We start from the raw sequence: 26,061 nt of genomic DNA, 5'->3' as shown, positions 1-26,061 counted from the left end.
CAGAGTAAAGGGTTTCTGGACCCAACACTACACATCAACATTCATCTTGCAGTTTGCAAGGATACAGGACCCTGGTTCCTTTTGCAGTCCACACACTGCTTGGCTCTGAGCCTAACATACAGTCATCACCTAAATTCCACTCTTCCTCCAAATCCTATAATAACTCTACCTTTTCCTTTGTCAAGATGCTCCATGGTTTCTCTGTTGTGTGGTCTCCATCATCTCAGTGGGTCAATAAACTTTAATTTGTCAGACTATATTCCTGGTGTTGTCAGGCTGATGGATTAAGATACCTATAATCTTCAATTGCCGTGGCTCCCAGCCACCCTTGGGAGATAGATTCCCTTCTCTTATATGCCCAAACCGTTCATCATCTGGCCCCAGCCTATTTTTCTAATCTCAGTTCTTTTTTCTTCTTACTATTTTCTTTTGAAAGGGAGATATAATCATTTCCATACAGTAAACTGCACGTCTTATGTGTACAACTCAGTGAATTTTTAAATATGTGTATGCCCAAGTAATCACCACCCAGATAAATATATAGCACATTTCGGACACCCCAGGAGCCTCTCTGTCCTCACCCTGCCAATCTATCACCAATCTATCACTTTTTGAACTTCAGATTCTTTTTATTTTCACAGAAACACATATAAACATTCATAGACTTTAGTCATCTGGAACGTCCTGCCTCAAAGAATGCTATCTTTGGCCTCTGATGTTCCTTCTGTCCTGGCAAGGGCTCAAGTCCCAACCGAAACTTTTGAAAATATTGCAGGAATGAATGAATGAATAAAAGTTATAACTGCGATTGAATGCGCGCCTGGTGGAATGGCGCCACAACCACTTCCTAAGGGGAAGTGCTGATTGGGCAGTCACGTGATAGGGGCCGAGCCTTCCCGGAGCAGGTGAGGCAGGTGCGGTCCTGTGTCCGGATAGCCCTGCGGGGCAGCGGCTCGCGGCGGCCATTTTGCGGGGCGATCACGTGAGAGGACGCACGCTCAGCGGGGCGCTCACGTGACCAGGGGCGTGCTGCGGCCGCCCGGGCGGACCCGGCGAGAGGCGGCGGCGGGAGCGGCGGTGATGGACGGGTCCGGGGAGCAACCCAGAGGCGGGGGTGAGGCGGGAGGCGGACGGGCGGGAGGAGGGCGAGCCCCTCGCCGGCCGACCCCAGGATCCCTCCTGCCGGTATGGGGCCGTGCGATCGCCAAGCACTCCGGGGCAGAAACTCCGGGATCCGGCGCTGCCAGCTTCCACCCACTCCCGGGGTCCCGGGCTCTCTGGCCTCTGCGTCCGGATCCCTTCCTGTCTGGCGCTTTCGGACCCCCGAGAAGCTGGGGAGCCCCATAATCCAAGCCCACGGGGCAGGCCCGGGCTTGTTGCCTGCACCACTTCCTGGTGGGAGGGGCGGGTCTCCCCTCAGTCCCCTCAGGCCAGGGGTCTGGTTGCATGAAGTGTTCCCTCAGCCTCCTTCCCCGGAAGAATGAAGGATACAGGCCCAGGACTCCTGCCTCTTTCTCCATCAGGGACTCAGCTGCCTGGGCCCCCAGTCACTTTATCTACCAGGGTCCCCTAGCGTTGTCCTCCCTCAGGGATCATGAGCCACTCCAGTTACCTGGATCCCCCTAGGACCCAAGAGTTCAGGCACCTCTTACCTCCTTTCTCCTCTAGGGCCCACCAGCTCTGAGCAGATCATGAAGACAGGGGCCCTTTTGCTTCAGGGGTGAGTTTGAGGTCTGATTATTGCGGAGCAGATTTGAGGAGTGAGGCCCCATTCTGATTCTGCATTCCCTGCAACTCCATTCCCACTCTAGTTTCATCCAGGATCGAGCAGGGCGAATGGGGGGAGAGACGCCCGAGCTGGGCCTGGAGCAGGCGCCCCAGGATGCATCCACCAAGAAGCTGAGCGAGTGTCTCAAGCGCATTGGAGATGAACTGGACAGTAACATGGAGCTGCAGAGGTGTGGTCCCTGGGACCCAGGAGTCCAGCCAGTGAGCCCCTTCTCCCTCAGAACCCAGGAGTCCCAGCTCCCAACCCCCACTTTCCCTGGGATCCTGGAGTCCAGGCCCACAGCCCCCTTTTCCGTCAGACCCAGGGGTCCAGGGCCCCACCACTCAACTCAGCACTCTGGACTCCCAGCCCTCCCCTGCCCTAGGATCTTGAAACTCTCCTTCAGGGAGTCATTTTCCCCAGTTTCCTCAATGTCCACCTCGTGGCTCTCCCCCATGATGGCTTCCTGGCTCAGGCCTCAGTTTCCTTATCTTTGGTATGGGGTGGACACCAGAGTTTCCACACTCCGCCTGATCCTCCCTCCCCAGCACTGGCTTTCCTCTCTCCTGCAGGATGATCGCGGCCGTGGACACAGACTCCCCCCGAGAGGTCTTTTTCCGAGTGGCGGCCGAAATGTTTTCTGACGGCAACTTCAACTGGGGCCGGGTTGTCGCCCTTTTCTACTTTGCCAGCAAACTGGTGCTCAAGGTGGGCGGCTGCAGGGCTGTGAGCCCAGGCAGGCTCCCCTATGAGGACCTGGGACTTGTGAGGTCAACCCCTGTGGCAGCCCAGTAACCACAGAGGGAATGGAGAGAGGCAGCTATGGACCGCTTGTCTGCTTTTTCATGCATTTATTCATTCAACAAACATTTATGGGGCCTATGGTGTGTGTGACCTGTACTCGGCATCCAGGACACAGAACAGAAAAGGCTAGGTCCCTGCTCTCAGGGAGCCCACGTCGTATGATGAGTGCTGAGCGAAGTAAACTAGGGTGACGTGATTGGGCAAAGAGGTCAGGAAAGACTTCTAAGAGGAGGTGACGTGAAAGCTAAAGTTGGAATGACAAGAAAGATGCAGTGATATATTGTATAAAGATGGGGGAAAAGGCATCCCGTAGAGGGGCAGAACATGCAAAGGCCCTGAGGTAGGGCCAAGCCTAGTGTGTTGTGGGCAATGAGGAGGCCCATGTGGTTAGAACAGAGTGAGGAGGGGGAGAAGGTGAGAGATGAGGGCAGATTGCGAGGGTCTTGTGGGCCGCTGTAAAGACTAGCTTTACTCTGAGTGCGACAGGAGTGATTGGCTGGTTTTAAACAAGAGAGTGAGGTGACCTGATTTATAAATAGAAAAGACTTTTCAAGCAAGGAGAGCAAAATGTTAATTGTAGAATCTAGGTTGTGTGTATATGCCTGTACGCTTAGAAACTTTTTTAACTTTTCTCTTTGAAGAGTCTCATTATAAAATATTGGGGGAGGGGAAGCCCAGCAAATTATTTTGGCCCTTTTGGGTAGAAAAATGGATTATGGGGCACAAGGGCAAAAACTGGGACGCTGACAAAGAGGTACCTGTAATAATCCTGGCTAACGGAAGACTGACCTGGAGTCAGGGGGCAGCATTGGAGGTGGAGAAGTAGATTTCTTGATGTGTTTGCAAGATTGAGCTGATGGGGCTTGAATGTTAGAGGTGAGGGGGACAGCAGTCAGGGTGATGGTAGGGCTCCGTGTGGAGCTGGGGACAGCAGGTGAGAAGCAGCGAGATAAAGGCTGAGTAGGGAAGCTTAGGGAGTTGAAGAGCAGGCGTCAGGCCTTACCTGGTCTGAAGGTCAGAAAGCCCTCTCTGGGGAAGTGACATTAGACCTGAGCTGTGAGGGATGAGTGAAAATTCCCTAGGTTGAGGTCCATTGAGGCAGCAGAATTAGCATGTGCAAAGGTCCTGAAGCAGGTTAAGAATTTGGTGGGAATGAAGATATGGAAGAGGGGTGGGAATTCCCTGGCGGTCCAGTGGTTAGGACTCCGTGCTTCCACTGCAGGGGGCACGGGTTCGATCCCGGGTCAGGGAACTAAGATCCCACAAGCTGTGTGGAGTGGCCAAAGAAAAAATAAAAAAAGTTTAAAATTAAAAAAAAAAAAGATATGGAAGAAGGGCAGTGAGGCACAGAAAAGAAGAGGAAAATTGGAATGTGATCAGGTCAGAGGCTTCACACAGAGCCTTGTGGGCCAAGATGTGCTTTTGATTTTTTATCCCAGAGGTACTAGGGAGCCATAGATGGTTTGTGAGCAGGGAAGTTGACAGTGACCAGATCCACTTTACAATTTATGAAGCTCATTCTGACTGTGAGTGGAAAAGAGACTGCAGAAGGGCAGGAGGGGAGGCAGAGAGTTGAGAAAGGAGGCTGGGGGCCATTGCCCCAGGCAGTGGCGACAAGGCTTAGTCCCTAAGGCCCAGTCCACTCCCTGCAGGCCCTGTGCACCAAGGTGCCCCAGCTGATCAGGACCATCATGGGCTGGACCCTGGACTTCCTTCGAGAGCGGCTGCTGGGCTGGATCCAGGACCAGGGTGGTTGGGTGAGGCCCCTAACCCCATCCAATCCCCCACTCCCCTGGGACCCCTGGGCCTTCCTGAGCCCACCACAGTGGTACCCTCCTCCCCATTTTCGGATCATCAGATGTACTCTGTAATGCGTTTTCTTACATGTCTGATCAACCCTGATTCATATGACACCCACTGACCTCTCCATGACCCTTGACCTCCTGGTGACCTCTGACCCGACTAGTGCCTTCTGCCCTCCCTGGTGCCTCTACTTCCTTCGGAATCCCTCAAGTTCTATGATAACTCTTTGGCCCCCAACTCTTTAGTACCATTAATCTTAGGCCCTTGCCCCCACTCATGCCCTCTGACCTCTCTGTGACCCCTCACGTGCTGGCCCAGGCTGAGCTGCTGAACTGCCTCATGTCCCTATCCCCAGGACGGCCTCCTCTCCTACTTTGGGACACCCACGTGGCAGACAGTGACCATCCTCGTGGCCGGAGTACTCACTGCCTCGCTTACCATCTGGAAGAAGATGGGCTGAGGCCACCAGCGGCCTTGGACTGTGTCTTTTCTGCATAAATTATGGCATTCTTCGGGAGGGGTGGGGACTGGGGGCCATGGGCATTTTTCTTACTTTTGTAATTATTGGGGTGGGGTGGGGAGGAGTGGTCTCGGGGGGCAATAAACCTCTTTCGGGCCACACTTTCAGAGTCTGAGTCACTGGGCCCACTTCCTGGCTGTCGCAGGAGACCAGGCTTCACGTGCTGACCCATCTTATTCTGAGGTTGCCTGGTGCCCTCTATGGGTAGGTGGTGAGTTAAGTCTTGGCCCTGCCCTTAAGGAGCCCACAGTCCTGAGGGGAACCGAGGTGACTCGAGATCACATGACTCATGTGTCACAGCCTAGGGTATTGTGTTAGAGGCAGCACTGTGCCAGGCCCAAACCCGGCAGAGGGGGCTGGGGCGGGGGTGGGGGGTGGATATCAGGGTAGCAGGGTGCAAAGCAGCCTCCTGGACCCTGGGAACTAGGGCCTGGAAGCTTCCACCATATGGGACCACAGGAAGTTGCACATTTACTGAGGTGGAGAAATGGGGAAGAAGCTGGAGGGGGGCAGACCTCGGGAGGACTAGGAAAGCAGGGGAGGGCGCTGGAGCCTTTTGGGGAAGCCCCTGGAGGCTGGAAGGCTGAGGAGGCTGGAGAGAGGGTCCAAGGGAGGACTCCAGGGGAGGCCTGAGCTTGAGCTGTGTGGTTGCAGAGGAGACACACAGGCTGGAGACTGACAGGTTGTGGAGGGAGGGGCTGGAGAAGGAGGAGGAGTCTAGGGTCTGGCCCCGTAAGTGGGAAGGGCCCTCCAGGAGAGGGGCAGCCCCCTGGGAAGATGCTGCGCTCACAAAGAGGCACAGTAGATTGAGCCAAAGAAGGAGAATCAGAAAAGGGAATCACAGAGAATAAGGTCACTCGGAGAGTCACAGTTGGTTGTCACCTCTCTGGCTGTCTTTCTTTGGCCGCGTTGGGTCTTCGTTGCTATGCGCAGCTTTTTTTGTCTCTAGTTGCGGTGAGCGGGGGCTACTCTTCATTGCGGTGCCTGGGCTTCTCTTGTTGCGGAGCATGGGCTTTAGGCGCGCGGGCTTCAGTAGTTGAGGCACGCAGGCCCAAGGGCAGGCGGGCTCAGTAGTTGTGGCTCGTGGGCTTAGTTGCTCCGCGGCATGTGGGATATTCCCCGACCACGGCTCGAACCCGTGTCCCCTGCACTGGCAGGCGGATTCTTAACCACTGCACCACCAGGGAAGTCCCACCCCTCTGGCTCTCCATCCCCCTCTCTCTGGGTCCTTCTGTCCCCTTCTCTGTCTCTGTTCCTGTCTCTTTGTCCCTCTCTGGGTCTTTCTGTCCCCCTGTCTCTCTCTCCCTGTTTCCCTGGGTCACTTGTCTTCTCCTATCCCCCCTGATTCCCCCCACCTTCTTCAGATAATCTTTATCTCACCCCTTCCTCTCCCTCCACCTGTGAGCACTTCCCAGGTCACCTCTCCTTTCCCAGGCTAAAGGTCTTTGGGCTGAGGTTTGAAATTTGGTGAATGAGTAACTCAGACCCCATTGTGACTGTGTGCCTGGGGCAACTGCCCCTCCCCCAGAGGCTTCCCCCGGAGACGGCCAGTCAGGGGAGAGATGGCAGATAAGACAGAAGTGAGGGGAGACTGAGTCACCACCCAGAGAGAGGGGACAATATGGCCACAGGCGGGAGCCCAGGGAAACCATCAAGGGAACTAAAAAGACAGTGCCTTGACAAAGCACTCGAGGTGGCACCTTGGGGGAGGGGGCCAGACTTGGGGCCCAGCCAGGCCTAGTTCCCCGGGTCCCAGGCAGACTGCAGTCCACCCAAAGTAGATGAGGTCAGCGAGCGGGCTCCACCCCGCCCCTCTGCGGGAGCCCCTTCCAGAGCTGAGTTCAGCATGACTCAGCACGGCTGCTCTCCTGGCACTGGCCCAGACACCACTTGAGGACCCCAGATACCAGCCTGACTGGCGTCCCCTTGATCAGGGAGTACCCTGCCCGGGCTGCTTGGGGAGGCTTCTCTGCAAGGTGAGCCCTGACCTCTGCTCCCAACGCCCCAGCGGCTTCAGCTTTCCTGCCCCAGCCGGACAGCTGCCTCCATTAGGGCACTGAAAGAGGGTCAAAGTCCTGTCTTTGTTTCTCCTTCCCCGCAAACAACCACAATGGGAGCTCCTGGAGGGCTCCTTCAGCCAGCTCTGCCACCCAGGCACCAGCCTGGACCAGACACACTTTACAAATGTCCATTGGTTAAAGACAGACATCCCATCCGTAGGTCCCCAGACCCTCCTTGTTTCACCAGGACTCAGTACTTCTCCGTGATCTTGAAGGAGCATGCGTCAGGCAAGACAGGGACAATTTCAGCGAGGCTGCTTCAGCGTCAAAAAGAATTCCCAGTCTCTGGCTGCCTTCAAAGTCATCTCCACGAAGTGCAGCCTCAGAGGGACCCCCAAAACTCCAGTGTCATTTCACCCCTCCCCATCTCAGCTTCCAGAAAAAGCGAGCCCCTAAAATAGCCCCTAGGTATTCCAAGGGGCTCAGACAATCTTTCGAGCGCTCCAAAAGGCTCTCCAAGACCCCTGACCTCTTTAAAAAGCCCCTGCTAGGCTTCTGGAAACATCCCTCTGCCCCACTCCGGGGCTGAACAGCAGGGCTCTACAACTGTCCTTTTAATCTCGCAGATCACTTCAAGGGCCTAAAGATCGCCCTACCCCCCCCCCCGGGGAAGTTTCCAGAAAAATATGGACTTCCACTGTGAACTCTAAAGCTACAGAAACTCCCCCCACCTTTGAACCCCAAGGCTCCAGGTCCTCCCAGAGAGAGACCCAAGGTTCCAGAAATATCATCTCACAGCCTTCCAAACTTCTCAATGATCCGGGTACCCCCTTATCTCCCAGCGCAAACCCCAGTCATCTGGAGGTTTCTGCACCTCTGAGGAACGCCCCCAGGGTTCCAGTAAAGCCCGTGCCCTGACACAGCACCAGAATCCGATCTACTTTCCTGAGACACCCCCAGGACCCAGGAATGATTATTTTCCAGGGTTCCCAGTGTCTTCATTAATCTTTCACCTACTAGAGAGTCTCCCTCCCCATCCCCCCCAAGAATCCCTTGACTTCGCAGAATTAGCCCCAGAGCTGTTGCACCCCGCGAAAACCCCCACACCCCCATTCCCCATTTCACAACAGCCGTCGCCTACAGGCGCGTGACTTCCCCACCTCCGGGGGGGGCGGTGTCTGTCTAGGAGTCCTATATGCTCCTGATTGGTCACGCGTGGGCTCCAGGCCCCGCCTCCCACCACCGCAGATTGGCCGATTGCTCTCCCTGGCCGTCCCACTTCCGAGGGCCTGCGCACTATAAAATAAGCCGCCTTGGCCACAGCAGTTTTCATTGCGCTCGGCGGTTCCCCGGATCTGTCTCTTGCTTCAACAGTGTTTGGACGGAACAGACCCAGGGTCGCCCTTTCTTCCAGCCTCCGACCACCCTCCAACCTTCGGAGTCCCACTCATCTATCCACCTTCCAACCTTCGGAGTCAGCCACTCAGCTGTCCTCGGTCACCGGGACCAGCCAACACCATTTTTTGAGCCGAACTCCTTATTACCGATCAACCATGAGCTCCCAGATTCGTCAGAATTATTCCACCGAGGTGGAGGCCGCCGTCAACCGCCTGGTCAACATGCATCTGCGGGCCTCCTACACCTACCTCTCTCTGGTGAGGGTCCCCAGGACGCCCCCAGCCCAAGTTCCCCTCAGCTGCGCACCTCCGGCCCTCTGCGCACGCGCTGGCCTTCTTTGTCCTGTTGGGTAGTCGGAGGCGGAGTCCGCATGCCTGGCCTCGCCTCCTGCTAACCATTGTTCCCGCCATCTCTTCCCGCAGGGCTTCTATTTCGACCGCGACGATGTGGCTCTGGAGGGCGTGCGCCACTTTTTCCGCGAATTGGCCGAAGAGAAGCACGAGGGCGCCAAGCGTCTTTTGAAAATGCAAAACCAGCGCGGCGGCCGCGCCCTCTTCCAGGACGTGCAGGTAAATAGTGTGTGGGCATTGGACTACATCTCCCAACAGTCCCTGCACTAGAGGCCCCTTGACTGTATTGGTTTAGGCACCGCGTAGGCCTCTCGGAGATTGAGTTCAGTCTTTTGTGGGTTATTACAGCTGGAGATCGAGGCGCACCCAGTTCTCCCAAGACGTGGCGGTCTAGAGCGCAGCGTGTAGTATCCTGGGACGTGTAGTTATAGGACACTGGGGAATGATAGATACAAACTCTTAGACGTTTTTTTCCGATTAAGCCCTCTACTCTCGCAACTACTGGAAAATTAGTTTGTAGTCCTTTCCAGAGTATGTGGCTAGTACTGAGCCGTTTGTTTTCGGTATAGAAGCCATCTCAAGATGAGTGGGGTAAAACTCAGGACGCTATGGAAGCCGCCATTAAAATGGAGAAGAACCTGAACGAGGCCCTTCTGGATCTGCATGCCCTGGCTTGTGCCCGCGCAGACCCCCACGTAAGTATCCCCAGTCATGTCTATGAGACCTTCCCTGGAATGATGCTTACATACGAAGCATTGGCCTCATTTGATTGGGCAGATTTCCTTCTGAGCCTCCTTCCCCCATCTGTCACATTGTTAGATCTGTACGTGGCAACATTTTCTCTTTTATCACTCAGCTCTGCGACTTCCTGGAGAGCCACTTCCTAGATGAGGAGGTGAAACTCATCAAGAAGATGGGTGACCACCTGACCAACCTCCGCAGGCTGGCTGGTCCCCAGGCTGGGCTGGGCGAGTATCTCTTCGAAAGGCTCACCCTCAAGCACGATTAGGAGCCTCCGGAGCCCAGTGGCCTTTGAGGAGCCCCTCTGGTGTCAGGGCTTCTGCCTGAAGCCCCTCTCTGCAGCCAGTAGGCAGCTTGTTAACCACACTGGAGCCCTCTCCCAAGCCTTGGACCAAATGGAAACAATAAAGCTTTTTGCAGCAGCTAGTGGTTTTATGTGTGTATCCTGGGAAAAAAGGTGGGATCTGTTTTCACAAGGCTTCTGGCTGCATTGGGCTGGCAGGGAGAGAGGAGTTTGGCGCTCTACTTCTAAGACATAATAACACCTGTGGGGTGTTGCTGTAGTGGGTTTTCTGCTTTGCCAGGCTGTTAACTGCCCCTCCTAAGATGGTAGAGCCCAGACTCCAGGGAGAGTCTAATAAAACCTGGGGTTGCTAGCTGGAAGCAGACAGCTGTTAAGGAGATCAGTAATGAGAAACCGGTTCACATGAGTTATGTTGCTAGGCACTTGCCAAGCTCTGAAAGTACTCTGCCTCAATTCTGGGAGGCTAAGTAGAAATGTGAGCTCCTTCATATGGGTACGTTGAGACAAACTGTGTAAATTACCCATGGTAACCGGGAGGCACACCCAGGTCTGACCTCCAAAGGCTGTTTGTTACAGGTGTGGAATTCAAGGCACATAATAGGTAGAAACTGGCTAGTGGGTCTGAGCTGCTGAGGGCACATGATGTGAAAGAGGTGCTGAGCTAGGGGGTTCAGGGCTCAGCACAGACAGAAATGGGATGTGAAATTATCCAAATGGGAACTGAAGAAGCTTGAAGATGATGTAAGCAGCTGCTGGGTCCAAGCAATAAAACGATGTCAGCTCTGACCCCCCCACCCCATCTTATTTCTGGTAGCTGAATCTAAGAGGAAACGGCTGCTCAGCACCATGCCTCTCCTGCTGGTAACTCTGGTGGGGGAGGGGACCCGGGTGTCACAAACACTGCGGCTAACAGAGAGATGATCACACATCCAAATTCAGAGCTTTCTACTCCCCTGAAAAGCGATTGATTCAGAGATGCACGTGTAGCCTAGGGACGATTAGAACTGAAAGGAGAAAAAGATTTTTTTCCAGAGTGCTAGAAACATGCTCTAAGCCAGTGCTGTCCAACAGAACTTTTTGCAGTGATGGAAGTGTTCTGTATCTGTGCTGTCCAATAGGGTAGCCATGGGCCACGTGTGGCCACAGTGGCTGTTGAGCCCTTGCATATGGCTAGCGCTACTGAGGAATTTAAGAGCCTGAGGCAACTTTGCCACTTGCAAGTCGAGTCAAAAACAAGAGAGTTGCCTTCCTTTGAAATAACACTGGAATCCAGTGGCAATCCAAGTCTCTAAGACAGTAGAATGAGACAAGAGAACCGGGACCCAGCAGTGGGCAAAGGGAGGAATCAAGAGGTGAAGAGGGAAGGAAGAGGAGGGTGGGGCCAGGATTGAGGCCCACCAAGCCCTCCGGTCAGACTAGACCTGAGATTCTTAAATATAGATGTATTTTTTCATCTCTGGACACACTTCAATCACACCCCTTCTGCCCTCCCCCCTCCCAATTGCAAACCAAGGGCAGCAGACACAGCACAGCACACGTGAGGGGCCCCTCCCTTTCACCAAAGCTGGGGGCAGGGCACAGCTTAGGGATGGAAGAGCCTCGAGGTAAATATGGAGGTTCTAGAATCCAGTGGGCTGAGTTCTAGACCAGAGGGAAGGGACCAGGTTGCAGCAAAGTGGTAAGGTTCTAAATTTGGCAGCTGGGACCTAGAATCCAGTGGTTTCATGGTGGGTCTAGCGGTTGGGGGTTATGTGTGCAGGTACTGGGGAAGACAGCCAGTTGTCCTCAGCAGAGGGATTCCCTGTAGGGCGCAGGAGTTTAGAGATATGGGGAAGAGTTCAGACTCAGGGAAGAAGGAGTAGGGTCTGGTCCAGAAAGGCATCTAGACCAAGACAGCTTGTTCTCCAGTAGGAATGAGAAACCAAGTGGTTCTGCCCCCACTTGCTTGGCCAAAGTGCAGAGGAAGAAGGGAGCAGGGGTGGAGGGATCCTCCAGGCAGAGCCGGACACCCCAGGGAGGGCTAAATCACAGTAAACACGAGTGCACTGGCCTGGAGCCCAAGTTCTGGACTTAACCTGCATTAAGTCCCTGAAAGTGCCCCAGCTCTGGACTTGATTGTCTCATTAGCACGGACTGCACGTGGTTTCCAGTGCTTGGTGGCCCCGGGCCAGGCCTGGGCATGGCAGGCTCTGTATGCTGTAAAATTAGCAAGCCGCAAGGGGATCAAGGAGCCCCAGCATAGAAGGCAACAGAGCAGGTTTCTGAAAACCTCTGGCACCACGGCAGGATAATGGCAGATTCCTGGCCTCTGGGATGGCCTGGGGGACTCCAGGGCACAGATTATGCATTCTGGAACCCAAGAAAGGCACGGCGTTGAGGATTCTGGAGTGTTTGGGATTTCGAGAGAGGAGCTAGAGGGGCTGGAGTGTATGGCGGAGGGGGTAGGGCTGTGGACCCCACAGAGGGCTAGGGATCTGGAGTGGAGTTTAGGGACAGCGCCATTCTGCATCCACCCTCAAGATAAGGGAGGCAGGGTTGGCAGGGGAGTGCGGGTCAGGGGACTTAGTTGCGCTCCTCGCCCAGGGAGCTGGCGGGGCTGAGGGGCTCGCTGGGGGTGCTGACTGAGCTGGAGGGCGCTGTGTCCACCGAGCCGCGCTTGCTCCCGCCGGTTGACGACGTGCAGGAGGCGCGGCGCGGCCACTCCGGGGCGCGGATATTGCGCCGGTCCTTGGCAGCCTCCTCGTCCTCGTCGTAGCGCTCGCCATCTTCATCGGGTGGTCCGTCCCGGGGCTCCTCCTCATCCTCGCTCTGGTGCGGGCTGGAGTGTCTCGACAGTGAGGGCGATGGTGGCACTGAGGCTGGCCGCGGGTAGCGGTAGCCCTGGGTCTGCGTACGGAGGTGTGGGCACAAACTGCATAGTGAGCAGAGGCCTCTGCAGCCTGCCTGGGCGTCCAGCGTCCTTGAGGCCTTGCAACTCCAGGAGGGACACCCTACTTCACCCCACCCTTCTAGCTCCTGGCCCCCCCTAGAGAGACCCCGGATCCACTTACCGCATCAGCCTCGTGGGGCTCGTAGGTGAACTGTTCTGGAAAGGCCTTGGCCAGCGCCATGTGGCGCGCAGACATGTAGTACTTGTTGGGGGGAAAGAAGAGGAGTGGGCATCAGGGGGCAGGAGCCTGACCCCGCCCCCAGCAGGTTTGGAGGTGGGGTGAAGCCTGGTTACACGTTTTATGCAGATGAGCACAACCTGCGGTTTCCAGTTGGCCCCTCTGCTAATCATCCATCTTTCAGGCTCCACCCCTTATGTAGATAAGCAGAGCTGTGAATGGACAGTCTCTGAGCCACACTCCTTTAACAGGGGCGGAATTCTCCAGTCAGGTACCTCTTTGGCCGCACCCTTATGCAAATAGAGAACTTCCCACCTCGGTGGTCTTCCAGTCTGAAAGTTGATTCTTTTCTTAAAGGGACAGCAAGCGTTACAAATAGGAAGAGACCATGCCCTTTGCGCCAGCTTTCGAGGCACGGGGAATCAGAGACCCAGAGCCGTAAGTGACTTATTCACAGCAGAGGACAGGGAGGGGAATTATACCCGGCCTAGGTATTTCCAGTCCAGAAGGTCGGAGAGGCGCTCCGTGCGGTTCCGCTGGATAATGCGCTGCCGCCGGCTCTGCTGGCAGAAACTGTAGAGGAAGGAGGTGAGCTGCGAGCAAGAATCATCCAGGCCTCGGAAACGCCGGTCCAGAATGTAGATGCCTGTCGGGGCCAGAAAAAGTCTCAGAAAACAGATTGGGGAAACCTTCATTGTCTCTGGGACTCTGCAGATACCAGGACGCCTCCTCCCACTGGGACTCAGGAGTCCACCCCCTCCTCTCTTAGTGACCCAAGAGACCACGCCCCTCCTTCCCAGGATCCAAGAGTCCCGGCTCTCATTCTGGGCGCTGACCGTAAGCTGAGGGGTCTGCGATGTGTTCCTCCATGAAGCAGCCGAAACCAGAAAGGTTGGTGGAGACACTGGGGATACCCATAACCGTGCACTCAGCTGCGGGAAGACGTGAGAAAGGTCCGCTTAGCTTGCCCCTCTTTATTGCCTTAAATCCCAGTGAAAGCCCCAATGGCGCCCTCTATTGGCGCCTTTAGTAAGAGCCGGGCGCAGTGCCGCGCAAGTCAGGAACCAGACAAATTAGGCTGTGCATTAAAGTATGATAGTCCCTATTCCTTAGAGGGGAAGCTACTAGGCTCAGAAAAGGGAATTCATTTGCCCCAAGGCCTCAGGGTAAGGAAGAGTCCATAATTGGGTAATAAGGATGCTAATTTATTGAGCACGGTATTCTGGGCCAATGTCTACCATTTTAATTTATCCTCATGACCTGTAAGACACTTTTTTGTGCCAGACTGCACTGTTTTGGTTGTCATAGCTTTATAGTCTGTTTTGACAAGAGGTAAGACAAGGTCTCTCATTATTACTATCACTGTGTACAGAGCACCTACTACACCTCGCTTACTCCCTTAAATAACGCTGAGAAATGCTTCAAGGAGTTTATTATAATTTTTATATAAGTGTTTCTAAAAACCTCTGTAAGCTGCGAAAGTAGGCACTACATATAACAAGGCTTATGGGAAAAATAGGGTTGGAGCTGGTCACACAAAACCTATGCACCATTTTAACCGTGGATGAAACTGGCAAACTTGTCAAATCACTCATCATTTAAGAAATATTACAGCAAATGTGGTGTTTATTTTGCCTTAAAAACATATGAAAGTAGCTTGATTGTTAGAGAACAAGCTGTGCATTTAGCTGTTGTTGTTTTGGGGAACCAAACAGTAGCAAATTGGGAGAAATCACGTGTGAACTCTGACATCAGCCCTCTAGTTACTCACATGAGCTACTGTGTCACAAAAACACATGAACAGACTTGTTTCCATTGTTCCTGTTTTGCAAAGGAGGAGTCTGGAGCTCAGGAAGGGCCAGTCCCTTGTCCTGGGATCACGCCAGACGCTGAACTCACCTGGTGTGTAGCCCCAAGGCTCATAGTAGGAGGGGAAGACGCCCAGGTGGCAGCCGCGGACAAACTCCTCATAGTCCACAGGGAGCAGGGGGCTCGTGGAGGAGAGGAACTCCGGGTGAAAAATCACCTGGCAGTGGAAAACAAGGGCTCAGCCCGAGCACCTTATTTAGCTACTCCCTGGGGATCCCAGCGAGGATGAAAAAGTTGTCTAAAGCCACACAAGACAGTGTCAGGACAAAGACTGGAATCCAAGTCTGCCTCAGAAGCAAAGGTTCTTTCTAAACATTGCAATCCTTTGACATACCAGGGGAGATGGGGAATGTGAGGCTCAGGCTCCAGCCCCCATATCACCGCCCTCCCCAGCACCACCCCACCCCCCCATGCCCAACCCACCCTGGCCAGTGCCCTCACCTTGACCCTGTCGGCACTACTATTGAAGAGGCCAATTCGGCGGATGGTGGTCAAAATAGGATCTGAGGAGTCGTCCAGCATATTGTGGGTGCACACAGGAGGGAAAGACTGCCGCTGTAGGGGCCACAAGTGGGGTGGGGGGGTCAGGGAAGGGACAGAGGGCTTCCTACTTCCCCATGAGCCATGCTCATCCTGGGGATCTAAGGAGACAATTCCCATCAGGTTGTGGAGCAACAAACCCAAGACATTACCAGGAGTTGTAGATTTCCTACTTGGCTCTATCTGTAAAGGTTTTCTTTTCCCTTTAACCACCATAAGCCGAAAAGAAACTACAATCCCAGCTGTCTTAGAGGCAGAGCCAGTGTTAACATGCCTCATAGACTAGAGGGAGTTGTAGCTATCTTGTTCTGTACTCTGGGCTTTCATCAAAGAAACCCAAAGGGACTGTAACTCCCAGCAGTTGATGGGGGCTGTGCCTTTCAGGGGCTGCTTGCCGGAAGTTATAGTTTTCTTATGAAAATCCTGGATCTCTTTCTCTCCAAGTTCCTTTTACTCTCCATCCTGTATTCTCTCCACCTCCACCCTCAAAAGAGGCCCAAAGAAACCACAATTCCCAAGAGCCACTGGAGGAAGACAGAGCTAGTGTGATAGCAGTCCCAGGGGCTGCTGGGATATATAGTTCTTTGCAGCTGTCCCATTATTCCTCTCATTAAAAGATCTACTCATCTTCAGTTTACTGACTCCAGGAGCCCAGGAAACTACAATTCCCAGCAGCCCCATGGCAGAAACATCCTCAGTGAGGCCGACTGCCTTAGGAACTACTGGAAATTATAGTTTGGCCAAAGACAATTCACACCTTGTTTGTGCAACTTGGCTGTCTTGGTTTCCATTCCCCAGGATTGGGGGAAATCACTAACCCTGACTATAGGTACGAAAAACCCTTGACTCCAGAGAATAAAAGAACTCTAATTCCCAGAAGTTTCTGGGGCAAGGGAAGAGTCAAGGTAGCAGAAAGCCCTGGGGGCTGCTGGGAGTTGTGGTTCTCATTTTGTGACAGCTAATTTTCTCCAAGGTTTCCCACCCATCTAATTAACCCCAGATATCTAAAGAAGCTACAACTCCCAGGGGTATTTGGAGACTAAGACACAACCAGTGGGATAAGAAACAGTAGCTGCTGAAAGTTTTCAATGTTCTTCAGTGAATAACTGTTGTTTTTGTTGTTTTTTCTTCTTCTTTGATCGCACCATGCGGCACGTGGGATCTTAGTCCCCAACCAGGGATCGAACCCGCACCCCCTGTATTTGAAGCACAGAGTCTTAACCCCTGGACTGCCAGGGAAGTCCCGAAATAATTTTTTTAGCTGACCTGGCTCTATCCCTAGAGGCCCAACAAAACTACCACTCCCAGCAGTCTCTGGGGGAAGAGGTGGAAGTAGCTTGCAGCAAGGCCCAGGGTTAGCTGGGAGTTGCAGCTCTCCTTTTGCGGCTATCTTGACTTTAGTTTAAGGTCCCTTCCACCTTTTGTTCATGGATCCCCAAGGACTCAAAGAAACTACAACTCCCAGAAGCCTCTGTGGCAGAATAAGCTGTGGGAAAGCAGGCTGCCCTAAAAGCTTCTGGGAATTCAAGTTCTACCAGTCAGCTCACACACACCCTTCTGGCTTCAGAATTGATTCCTTGAATAAGGACTGCCAACAAAGCAGAACTCCCAGCCATCTCTGGGGTCAGAGCTAACACGGCAAGCTGCCTCCAGGGCTGCTGGGAATCGCCATCTTTCGACTCAGGAGTCCAAACCATACCTGCGTGGCAAAGATGGCTCTCTTCATCATAGTGAAGTCTTCCTTGTCCAGCATCTTGTTCATGTCTGGGAGGCTCCCCCTGTAAGGTGAGCAGTGGGATGCATCTGGGAATGGGTGATGAGAGGGTTTAGAGCCCAGGAGGATGCAGGGCTGAGGGCGGGACACTCACACCAGCAAGGATTCATAAAGCTTCCTCCCAAACTTCTCCTTCACTGTGTTGGCCGTATCCCTGGAAGGAGCAGAGCAACAACATCACTTATAGACCAGCTGCCATTTATTGTTAGGCTTCTGGGGCAGCTGGGAAGTTGAGGTCTGAGCAGAGAAGCTCTGGATATTTCTGGCTGGAGGATGGAGACTCAGGGAATAGGCACTGGAAGGCTCGGATCCCTTGTGCTTTGCATCAGCTCTGCGGCCAGGGACAGGTGGCCTTCCCTCTCTGACTTTAATGCCTCATCTGTCAGATGGGGATAAAAATAGAAGCAACCTCAAAGGTTTGCAGTGAGAATTCGATGAGGTCATGACAAAAAGTGCACAGTGCCCATCACACAGAGCCTTCCAAAAATGTCAGCTATTATTAGGACTTAGGCTAGTCCTGGTAGTCGTGATGCTAAGCCCCATTTTATAAAAAGGGAAAATTACATTCTGAGAGAGGAAAATGTATGGACACAAGTAAAGCTAGCAAAGAGTGCCACCCTACAACTTCATTGACATTCCTCTGTTCATGGTCCTCTCGTAGCTCTAGCCTCATTTTCTACCCCATCTCCCTAGGGTACTCTGCTTCAGCCCCGCTGGCTTCCTTGCTGTTTCTCAAACATGCCTCAGGGCCTTTGCACTTGCCATTCCCTCTGCCTGAAATGCTGTTCCCCAGATACACACAGGGTTTCCTCCCTTGTTTCCTCTCTTGGTCTCTACTTGCTGGCACTTACTCAGTGTGGCCTGTCCTGACAACCCTGTCTCATATTCCAGTCCTGCTTTTTTTTGCCAGAGCACTTTCTATAGAACTTTCTAGAATGTGAACACAATAAGGGCAGGGATTTTATCTTTTTGCCTCACAGCTGTGTTCCCAGTGCCTAGAACAGCACCTGGCACGCAGTAGGAGCTCAAGAAATAGCTGATGGCTAACAGGTGTTTTTTACAGATGAGGAAACTGAGGCTTGAAGACGAGGAGTGGTTTGCCTAAAGTCACAAAGCCAGAGCAGGACAGGGGCATGAGCGGGATCTCGCCAGCTTGATACCAGAGCCCTGGTCATGCTGTCACACTTGTCCTGCCTGCGACTGCGACTTCGTACTGCCCCCGAGTTGCAGGCATCTGGAGCAAGTAACTTCGCTGGGAATCAGGTGGGGGATGGGTTGATCATGTCACAGATGACAAAACTGAGACTCCAGGAGAAACAGGGGACCCAAAGCACACAGCTGGGAGTGGGAGCGGCAGGGATGCCGGGCTGAAGGCTGCTGACCAAAGCTGCTTGCGCACGGCTTGGCCCTTAAGGGTTTCCACGTTGAAATTGTTGGTCCGAGCTGGCATGATGAAGAAGGCAACCACTGTCTGCTCGCTGCCATTCACCTGGGGCAGAGGAAAGGGAGGGGGTGTGTGTGTGTGTGTGTGCGTGTGAGTGTGTGAGGATCACATGGGAGAAGGCTGTCCCACCCTTTGCCACCCCCCAAGACCACGAGGACCCTGCCATGCCCCTCACTGTCAAGGAGAATTATAGGACAGAGCTACCATTCCCACGGGGACTCTGATCTTCTTTCTGGGTCCCTACACTCCTGTTTTACACATGGGTTTCCCTGCCCCCACCTCCCCAGGTCTCCGTTCTCCCCAGTCATGTACTGATTTTCTGATCCTCCTTGTCCCCTTGCAGCCCAGGCCTTACTCTGAGCAGATAGTTGAGCCGGGCCAAGGCCTCCAGGAAGACATCGGCCCCCTTGTTGGAGAATTCATAGCGGCCAGCGATAAAGAAGTACAAGGTCTTGTCCAAGTTGAAGTCCAGGTGCCTAAAGAAGCCACAACACAGGGTGAAGCCAAGACCCTCACCCACTAGCCCCAGCCTTGAAACTACAAACCCCAGAAGCCACAGGGGCAAAGAACATCTTAGGACAGAGGCATCATGGGAACTCCTGGGAATTGTTCTTTTCTCCTTAGCTGGGGATTTCCTTAAATACTCAGCCATTGTTCTGGCGCTCAAGAACTCAAGAGGCTGAGTCCTCAGCTGTCCCCTCTGCTGGCCCCAGGAGTCTGGGTTCCCAACCACCCTCTCTCTCAAGACCTAGGTATCTGGCCTACATACCCATAAAAATGGCCCCGCACAAACTCCTGGATTCGAGCCTTGCTCTGAGCATGGAGGTTCTGGAACTCATGCATGGCAGAGAATTTCTTCACATTCAGTCCATTGGGGGTCACGATATCTGGGATTGGGGGAGAAGGTCCCACATTTCATTTCTTCATTTCTTCGTTCAGATCAATGTGGCTGAATGAATAAATGAAGGAAAGACCCCTTTCCTTTCACGATGTCTTTGTTTCAATAGCTCCCCAGTGAGCTCCTGTGGTAACCCAGCTGCCCTGCCACTCAGATACCTTCTTGCCCAATATTGCATGCTTATATTCACAAGCCTGACTACAACTCCCATCAGCCCCTGTGAATGGCTAACCAGACAGGGAACAGAGCAACATCAGGGCTTCTGGGAGTTGTAGGTCTTTTGTTTCCCCTATGCCACCCTGAGCTGGGGGGATGAGTCAATGTCCCCATCCTGCTTCTCTATCTTCAAGCCTCTTTTAGGGCCCCAACCATTTCCTATTATCATAGAAATTAAAGCATATCAGTGAAAAACTATAACCTCCATCAGCTCCTGGGGCAAAATCCAGGAATATAAGGAGCTAGACAGCCAAAGGTATTCTGGGAGTTATAGTTCTCACCTTATACCCAATGAGAATGGATGCTATAGTTTGGGAAGAATAACTGGTTCCAACACTGCTTTTCTCAAAAACAAAATGCAAGGAACCTCCTTCCTCTTTCAGAAGACCAATATCTACATTAGCCAGTAAAAGAATTTTACCATTTCTGAAATTAAAGAAACTACACTTCCCATTAGCCTCTAGGGCATGCAGCCAGGCAGCCTCATATTCAGGTCACCAACCTAGGGCATTTTAGGAATTGTAGTTCTGTGCTATTTACAGCAAAAACATTGCAACAGGCCTTGGCATAGACTACCTCGCTTACGTCTACAGACCCAGGTCTATTTCCTACCTGGTTTCCTTTTGAGTAGGTGCTGAGCCTCAATGGCGGTAATCTGGGACACGGTAGTGAAGACATGAGCGCAGTGGGCTGCCGCCCGCTCCATGCAGTAGCGGTGATAGATTTGCCTCTCACCTGCTTCCTTGTCCACGTTGAACTGGGTAGGGAGGGAGGGCAATCAGGTTAGAAGAACTGGGGAGAAGACAGGCGGTCCAGACTCCAGGGTCTTAGGGGAGATTGGGCCATGAAGCTGGACTCCTGGGCCTGAGGGTGGAGGGGGTTGGGGACTTGGATTCCTGGGTCCTGGGGGAAGAGGGAACTTGATCCCCTTGGGCTTCGCAGACAGCCTCGGGCTGTCCTGAAATATTGGCAACCCCCATCTGCCATGCTCCCAGCTCACATTCTCCAGGTTGTTGTAGAAGTCCACGGCACCGGCACACAGGTATCGCCCCAGCAGCGTGGCGTGGGTCGTGAAGATGGTAGCCACGGGCAGCCGCCGGGCACGGCATAGGCAGAGCCCGATGCCCGCCAACCACTCATGGAAGTGTGCAACCACATGTGGTTTCTCCTCGCTCTGGGCCAGGAACTGTGGGGCAATAGGGATAGGGAGACACACATGTGTCTCCATGTGTGTTGTGAAGACAACCAGCAATCCCCAACGTGGATGAGGAAGCAGGGGAGAGGTCAATCTATCCCCACAACCGCAGAGTGGGTGGTGACCCATTGCAATCCCCATGGGACAAGGAGCTCTAAATCCTTAAGGCAGCCAGACTAGCTAGCTGACTTCATTCCCAGAGGCTGATGGGAGCTGTGTTTTTTTGACCAACCTTCGAAGTCCCAGAAGGGCTGAATTGGAAAGACCAAAGTTTTAGTGTCCCCAAGTCCTGAACACAATTTCTGGACACCTTTTATGTCAATCAAGAGTAGACCTGTACTGGATACTGGTTGAAGGACTACAACTCCCAGAATGCCCTAGGAGCAGCCAATTCATAAACTGTCCCAGGGTATGGGAAACAAGTTTCTTGAGCCTTTTAAAATCTAAGAGAGGGTCCGAATTGGGGTTCCTGGTTCTCAGATAGGCTGGGGATTCCCAAACATCCGGGGACTCATCTGAGAGCCAAGTCCCGCCCATATTAGAGAACTACAACTCCCAGAACTCCCTGGGGGGTGAGCCCTCCCGTCAAGCCAGCCTCCCCAAGAGCTAATGGCTTAGAATTCCTATATTTGGAAGACTGGAGTGAATGAAGCTGGGGTTGGGAGACTGGGTCTTTGAGGAAAGAAGAATCTTGGCCCCTGGATGTCCATATTGCCAGAGATCAGAGCTAATCCTCGGTTTAAAGGACTACAACTCCCAGAATGCTCTGGGAGACACTGGCCACCCTCTGGCCTCGGATGGCCATTGTAATTTGGGGCCTGGGGTCGAAAGGAGTGACACGGGGATTGGCAGTGGGGCCTACCTCACCCAGGAACCAGGTGGTGAGGAAACCAAAAAGGACGGCGTCGTTGCCTTCCCGGTCATACCAGGGCACCCCGATGTTGCACGTGTCCCATAGCTCCCCCTTCCAGCGCTCCAGGGCCCAGGCTGAGGCCCCCACGTCGAGGAGCACCACCAGGGGGCCCCCCTCGATCAGCCAGCGCCCGAAATACACCTGCAGGGGGACACAGGGAGGCTTAGGGTTTTGGCCACCTGTCTCTGGGCACAGCAACTGCGTTTCTCCCATCCCCAGGGAGACGTCTGGGTTCATGGGCTCAGTGCTTCTACCTTCTGTTTCTGTATCTGCTGCTAATTTCTCACCTACTGCCTTATTTCTCTATTTGCCATTAGTTATTCCCACCACAATTTTTTCCCATCTCGGCTGCAGCATCTCCCTATCCCTTGCTTAGTTTCTCTAACAGTTGCCTCTCTTCTCTACTTATAAACCCACATTGCACGTGTCCTGTCTCTGTGCCCCCACTGCCTTATTTCTCCACCCTGCTAATCATTTCTCCAGCTCGCTGCCTTGCTTCTGTGTTCGCTGCCACATTTCTCTCACCAACCATAATGCTGCTTTCTCCCATTATCTTTCCTTTCTGCCGCTCACTCCTTGTACTGGCTCCTTCTTCCACTCGCTCCCTTGTTTCTGATCCTTTCGCCATATATTTGTCACCTGCTTCCTCTTTTCTCTGTCCATAGGCCCATCTTGTACTTTGCAGCCTCATTTTTAACACTGCCCACCCACTTTCCATGCATGGGGGCTACATTTTTCTACCCACTGCCGTGTTTCTAAGCCTCGTGGTCGCATTTCTGGCCCTGCCACGTTTCATTGATCTGTTGCTTTCCTCCTGAGACCGTGATCCAGATTTTGGGCCTGCTGCCAGATTTTGGGCCGAAAAGCCGTCCTACTCATCCCCAACCTGGCTTTTCCCGGCTTTAGGCGCCTGACCCCCTATGCTCCTCCCCCTCCCAGCTGTTGTCTGCCCTTTTGCTGGGGGGGCTATTCTTAGGCCCCCAGCACATGGACAGCAGCTGCCATGGGGGAGGGACTGAGCTGCCCTAGGGTTCCTTAGGGACACAGTCCCGTCTAACTGGACTCCAGACCCCACCCCAAATCAGAGGCTGTGAATGAATGAAGGCAGCATTGTACCTCTCCCTCCCAGACCCAAATGTCTGCACCTCAGCCCTGCTGCCTTATGGCCCTCTCCCTGGGGGACAGCCACCTCTCTGTCCTCATCCTTCAATTCTCAGCGGGTGCCTGGGACTCTCCCCTCCTCCTTTTAATTCCTGGCTGCGCATCCAAAACTCTGTCCCCTGGGTTTGCCTGCCTACCTCTCCTCCCTTCCTCAATATTCCATCTTCCTCTCTCCTTCGAGATCCTTCTCTCTAAAACATCAGGCTACCTCTTTTCTGTATCTGGACTCTGTCTATCTCCCTATTGCTCTAACCACTGGGGCCACCATCACTTTTTGGAACACTCAGCCTCTCTCCATTGCCTGCCTGTCCACCTCAGTCTGCAAGTGTGGCTGCTTTCAGTAATAATGATGATGATAATAATAACCACGACGACAGCTCACAGCTCACAGACAGTACTAACTGCATGCCAGGTCCTGGGCTGAACACTTTTTATGAACTATTTCATCCTCCCAGGAAACCTATAAAGCGGATGCTATTAGCATGTTCATTCGCCAAGGTCACAAGGCAGGAAGCAGAGAAGGCGAATTTGAACTTCAGGCTCCAGAACTCCTGCTCTGGCCTCCTGCCTCACCCCCAAGCCCACCTCCCCTGGGTTTTGTCTGGCTGTCCATCTAGCTCTTTTCCTCTCTCTGGATCTGAGGATCTTGGTCTCTTGGGACCATCTTTCAGTCTGTCTCATACCTGCTGTCTGTCAGTCCATTCACCAATGTCTTAGAGCTGGGGGTTCACCCACTCACTTCACGGGGTCCTGCATCTGTCTGAGTGTCTGTCAGATATCTGCCCGGGAAAGTGCTGGGCCATCCTGAGTTTCTGTCCATGCCTCCCTCTCTCCCTGGGGCTGTCCATCCCCTGCTCCTTCTCTTGCTGCTGCCCCCACCCTGCCCTCAGCTGGGCCATGTCCCACCTTGCAGCCCTTGCTGTTCATGGAGTCCAGCGTCCTCTTCAGGGCTGGGGTCGGGGGCTCGAGCAGTTCCACCTGGGTCCTCACGCCCTGCTCCGTGTACGGTCCCACCAGGTAGTAGTTGTCGCCCCACTCATCCCCTGTCACCTTCGCCTTCGTCTGCAGCACCGTGTAGATGCCACCCACTGTGGGCAGAGGTCCACAGATCTGGGGCCTGGGGCGGGGTGGGGGGTGGGGCCGCGGGAGCCCCAGACCTCTGGCTCAGAGGGAAAAGGGGCCTGGGAGCCCACACTTCAGAGTCAGAGGAAGGAGGGGAGAGGGCAGTGGTGGACAGTACTCCTGGGTCTATGGGAGAAGGGGGCTGGGGTTGGGACTTGAAGGGAGGAGGGTGCTGAGTCTGAGAGAAGGGGCTGGGGGCCTAGGCTTCTAGGTGTGAGGGAATTAGGGGCTGGGGCTGAGGAGGACATAACCTGACAAGGGTTATTAGGGCCTAGCTTCTTGAGTTCCCAGCTTACAGGAGCTGGATTTAAATTCCCAGTCAGGCTCCAGGACACAGTAAGGGAGAATCCCTCTTCGTGGCCTCATTTAGGTTCTCGGAGTTGCCCCAAAGAAGCCAGAGCTGTTATTCCTCACCCCCCACGGACTCTGCCGACCTGTCCCTCAGTTCCCTCTCCCTACATGGGGACACAGGCATGCAGGGCCCTGCCCCTCCCATGACTCCACTCCAGACCCAGGAGTCTGGGCCTCCAGCCTCCTTACCTTCTGAAGCCTGGGCCCTGGAGATCCATGTCTCCATGTTCACAGACCTCCCCTTTCTCTCCCAAGACTCAGCAAAGCAAAATCCCAGCTCCCTTTGTTCTGTGGAGCTAGACTGCCTAGCTCTTGGGATTCCAGCCCCAGCCTTCTCCAAACCCAGAACCTCAGGTCCTTTGGAGCCCAGAACCCAGAAATCCAGGCCCCCAGCCACTCCCATCCCAGGGCCCAGCCCCTGACCAGCTTAGGACTTTCCAGCCTTTCCCCATTCCTGCGCGCACGTCTCTGAGGCTACAGGCTCCTCTACTTCTAAGAACCCAGAGCTCAGGCCCTCAGAACCCAGGCATCCAGGCCCTAACTCTCTCTCACCCTAGGATCTAAGAATTAGGGTCTCCAGCCCCTTCACATCTTTACTCTCAAATGACCAGTTCCCCAAATTCTCCCACCACGATTCACGCATCGTATCTCCAAGTGGGCTCTCTCCCAAATCCGGAGTTACATCCCAAGACCCTTCCCCCTAGGGCCACAGTTCTGAAGTGCAAAACCCCTCCCCCCATCTCCTTCCCTATTGAGGACCCAGGTCTCTGGTCTTTTTTCATTTTAGCCCCCTCACCCCTAGGACCCAGGACCTGGGTTTCCAACCTCCTTTCATCTTAGGCGACTCATCCCCTCCCTCCAGGGCCCAGGAGACAAACTCCAGTCCCTCCCCAAGGACACAGGAGTCACAGGCTCCTTGCCCAGGACCCAAGAGTCATGCCATGCAGCCTCGTTACCCCCATCCCCAACTGCCCTTCTCGTCCGGGTCCCTCCGCCCGGCGTGCTCACCCTTGTTGGCCACCTCCCAGGCCACCTCAAAGAGCACTGTGTTCTCCAGGTCGAATTCATCGTCCCAATCCTCCAGTCCTGGCAGTGAGGACACGGACAAACTGCGGTTTAGAGGCATGGCCGACGCGGTTAGAGGGCTCCGGGGGCCACAGGTGGGGGCCCCAGAGGTGTCTGAGGAATGCACTGGGCAGGGCGCTGGGCCAGGTAGCTGGTGCCCGACGGGAAGCTTGCACCACCCTCAGCTTCCTATTGCACGACCGCACTACCGCCTGGAGCGCTCGGACCGGAGCCGGAGGCGGCCGCAGCGTCACTGAGCCCAGTGGGTTTCCTGCAGTGAAACCTTGCGGCCACCAGGAGGCGGTGCCCGCCCCCCGGCCAGCGCCATTGGTCTGCGCCCGGGGGCGGGGCTCCCGCGTCTCTCATTGGTGAACAGTGCAGGGTTCGCTCAGCCCCGCCCCCGCCTTGGCTGTTGGTGCGAGCTCCAGTGGGCGCTAGCTGATTGGCCTTCAGCTCTGTCAATCCGAAGCTAGAGGCCCCAAAATTGACGGGGGAGGGAAGACGGTGGATAAGGAGGAAAGGGGGCGTGGGGGACGTGTGGTTGCCCAAAGAAGTGTTAAGAATTTTGTAATCGGCCTTAGTAAGGAGGCCTGGGTAAAAGGAGGAGGAGCCACGAGGCGTGGGGAATGGACTCCGGAGTTCTGGGAACTCATCTTCCAGAGCAGCCTGGATGGGCGGGGCCTGAAAAGTGACGCCGCGCCCTGAAAAGTGACGCCGC

At 54.1% G+C, this 26,061-nt stretch overlaps 3 protein-coding genes across 5 annotated transcripts; 2 read left to right on the top strand and 1 right to left on the bottom strand.

The window, feature by feature from the left end:
• Positions 1-1,007: 1,007 nt before the first annotated feature.
• On the top strand, positions 1,008-4,926 carry BAX (BCL2 associated X, apoptosis regulator). Of its 2 annotated transcripts, none has more exons than XM_060000441.2 (6): positions 1,008-1,114; positions 1,669-1,720; positions 1,812-1,958; positions 2,341-2,476; positions 4,225-4,340; positions 4,693-4,926. In XM_060000441.2, exons 1-6 carry the CDS (start codon positions 1,081-1,083, stop codon positions 4,871-4,873), a joined length of 666 nt encoding a protein of 221 aa, XP_059856424.1. In that variant the 5' UTR covers positions 1,008-1,080; the 3' UTR covers positions 4,874-4,926. The 2 variants fall into 2 exon arrangements, with proteins under 2 accessions (XP_059856424.1, XP_059856423.1); XM_060000440.2 differs by having other exon boundaries at positions 1,010-1,114; positions 4,225-4,329; positions 4,731-4,921.
• Positions 4,927-8,212: 3,286 nt separating this feature from the next.
• FTL (ferritin light chain) lies at positions 8,213-9,806 on the top strand. Its single transcript, XM_060000987.2, has 4 exons — positions 8,213-8,550; positions 8,716-8,862; positions 9,213-9,338; positions 9,500-9,806. Exons 1-4 carry the CDS (start codon positions 8,449-8,451, stop codon positions 9,650-9,652), a joined length of 528 nt encoding a protein of 175 aa, XP_059856970.2. The 5' UTR covers positions 8,213-8,448; the 3' UTR covers positions 9,653-9,806.
• A 948-nt stretch (positions 9,807-10,754) lies between these two features.
• Positions 10,755-25,569, bottom strand: GYS1 (glycogen synthase 1). Of its 2 annotated transcripts, XM_060000856.1 has the most exons (16): positions 25,287-25,569; positions 23,712-23,893; positions 21,594-21,785; positions 20,537-20,722; positions 20,149-20,293; positions 19,192-19,309; positions 18,778-18,898; positions 18,361-18,467; positions 17,073-17,132; positions 16,904-16,982; positions 15,106-15,219; positions 14,695-14,821; positions 13,632-13,727; positions 13,278-13,441; positions 12,739-12,819; positions 10,755-12,574 (listed from the first exon to the last, which is right to left on the bottom strand). In XM_060000856.1, exons 1-16 carry the CDS (start codon positions 25,402-25,404, stop codon positions 12,251-12,253), a joined length of 2,214 nt encoding a protein of 737 aa, XP_059856839.1. In that variant the 5' UTR covers positions 25,405-25,569; the 3' UTR covers positions 10,755-12,250. The 2 variants fall into 2 exon arrangements, with proteins under 2 accessions (XP_059856839.1, XP_059856840.1); XM_060000857.2 differs by lacking the exon at positions 23,712-23,893.
• Positions 25,570-26,061: the final 492 nt, after the last annotated feature.

Source organism: Delphinus delphis, chromosome 20, assembly GCF_949987515.2.
Source record: "Delphinus delphis chromosome 20, mDelDel1.2, whole genome shotgun sequence".
NCBI classification, from domain to species: Eukaryota; Metazoa; Chordata; class Mammalia; order Artiodactyla; family Delphinidae; genus Delphinus; species Delphinus delphis.
Note: the sequence above shows the minus strand (reverse complement) of the source record. Positions and strands in the feature narration are given on the sequence as shown.

Bases quoted from the DNA above. Each gene is read 5' to 3' on its own strand.
- GYS1 (XM_060000856.1), bottom strand. From the start codon at position 25,404: ATGCCTCTAAACCGCAGTTTGTCCGTGTCCTCACTGCCAGGACTGGAG. The intron at 21,786-23,711 runs GTGGGACATGGC...GTCCCCCTGCAG, and splicing joins TGAACAGCAAGGGCTGCAAG to GTGTATTTCGGGCGCTGGCT. The intron at 20,723-21,593 runs GTAGGCCCCACT...ATTGCCCCACAG, and splicing joins CCACCTGGTTCCTGGGTGAG to TTCCTGGCCCAGAGCGAGGA.
- BAX (XM_060000441.2), top strand. From the start codon at position 1,081: ATGGACGGGTCCGGGGAGCAACCCAGAGGCGGGG. The intron at 1,959-2,340 runs GTGTGGTCCCTG...TCTCTCCTGCAG, and splicing joins AGTAACATGGAGCTGCAGAG to GATGATCGCGGCCGTGGACA. The intron at 2,477-4,224 runs GTGGGCGGCTGC...CACTCCCTGCAG, and splicing joins CCAGCAAACTGGTGCTCAAG to GCCCTGTGCACCAAGGTGCC.
- FTL (XM_060000987.2), top strand. From the start codon at position 8,449: ATGAGCTCCCAGATTCGTCAGAATTATTCCACCGAGGTGGAGGCCGCC. The intron at 8,551-8,715 runs GTGAGGGTCCCC...CTCTTCCCGCAG, and splicing joins CCTACACCTACCTCTCTCTG to GGCTTCTATTTCGACCGCGA. The intron at 8,863-9,212 runs GTAAATAGTGTG...TTTTCGGTATAG, and splicing joins CCCTCTTCCAGGACGTGCAG to AAGCCATCTCAAGATGAGTG.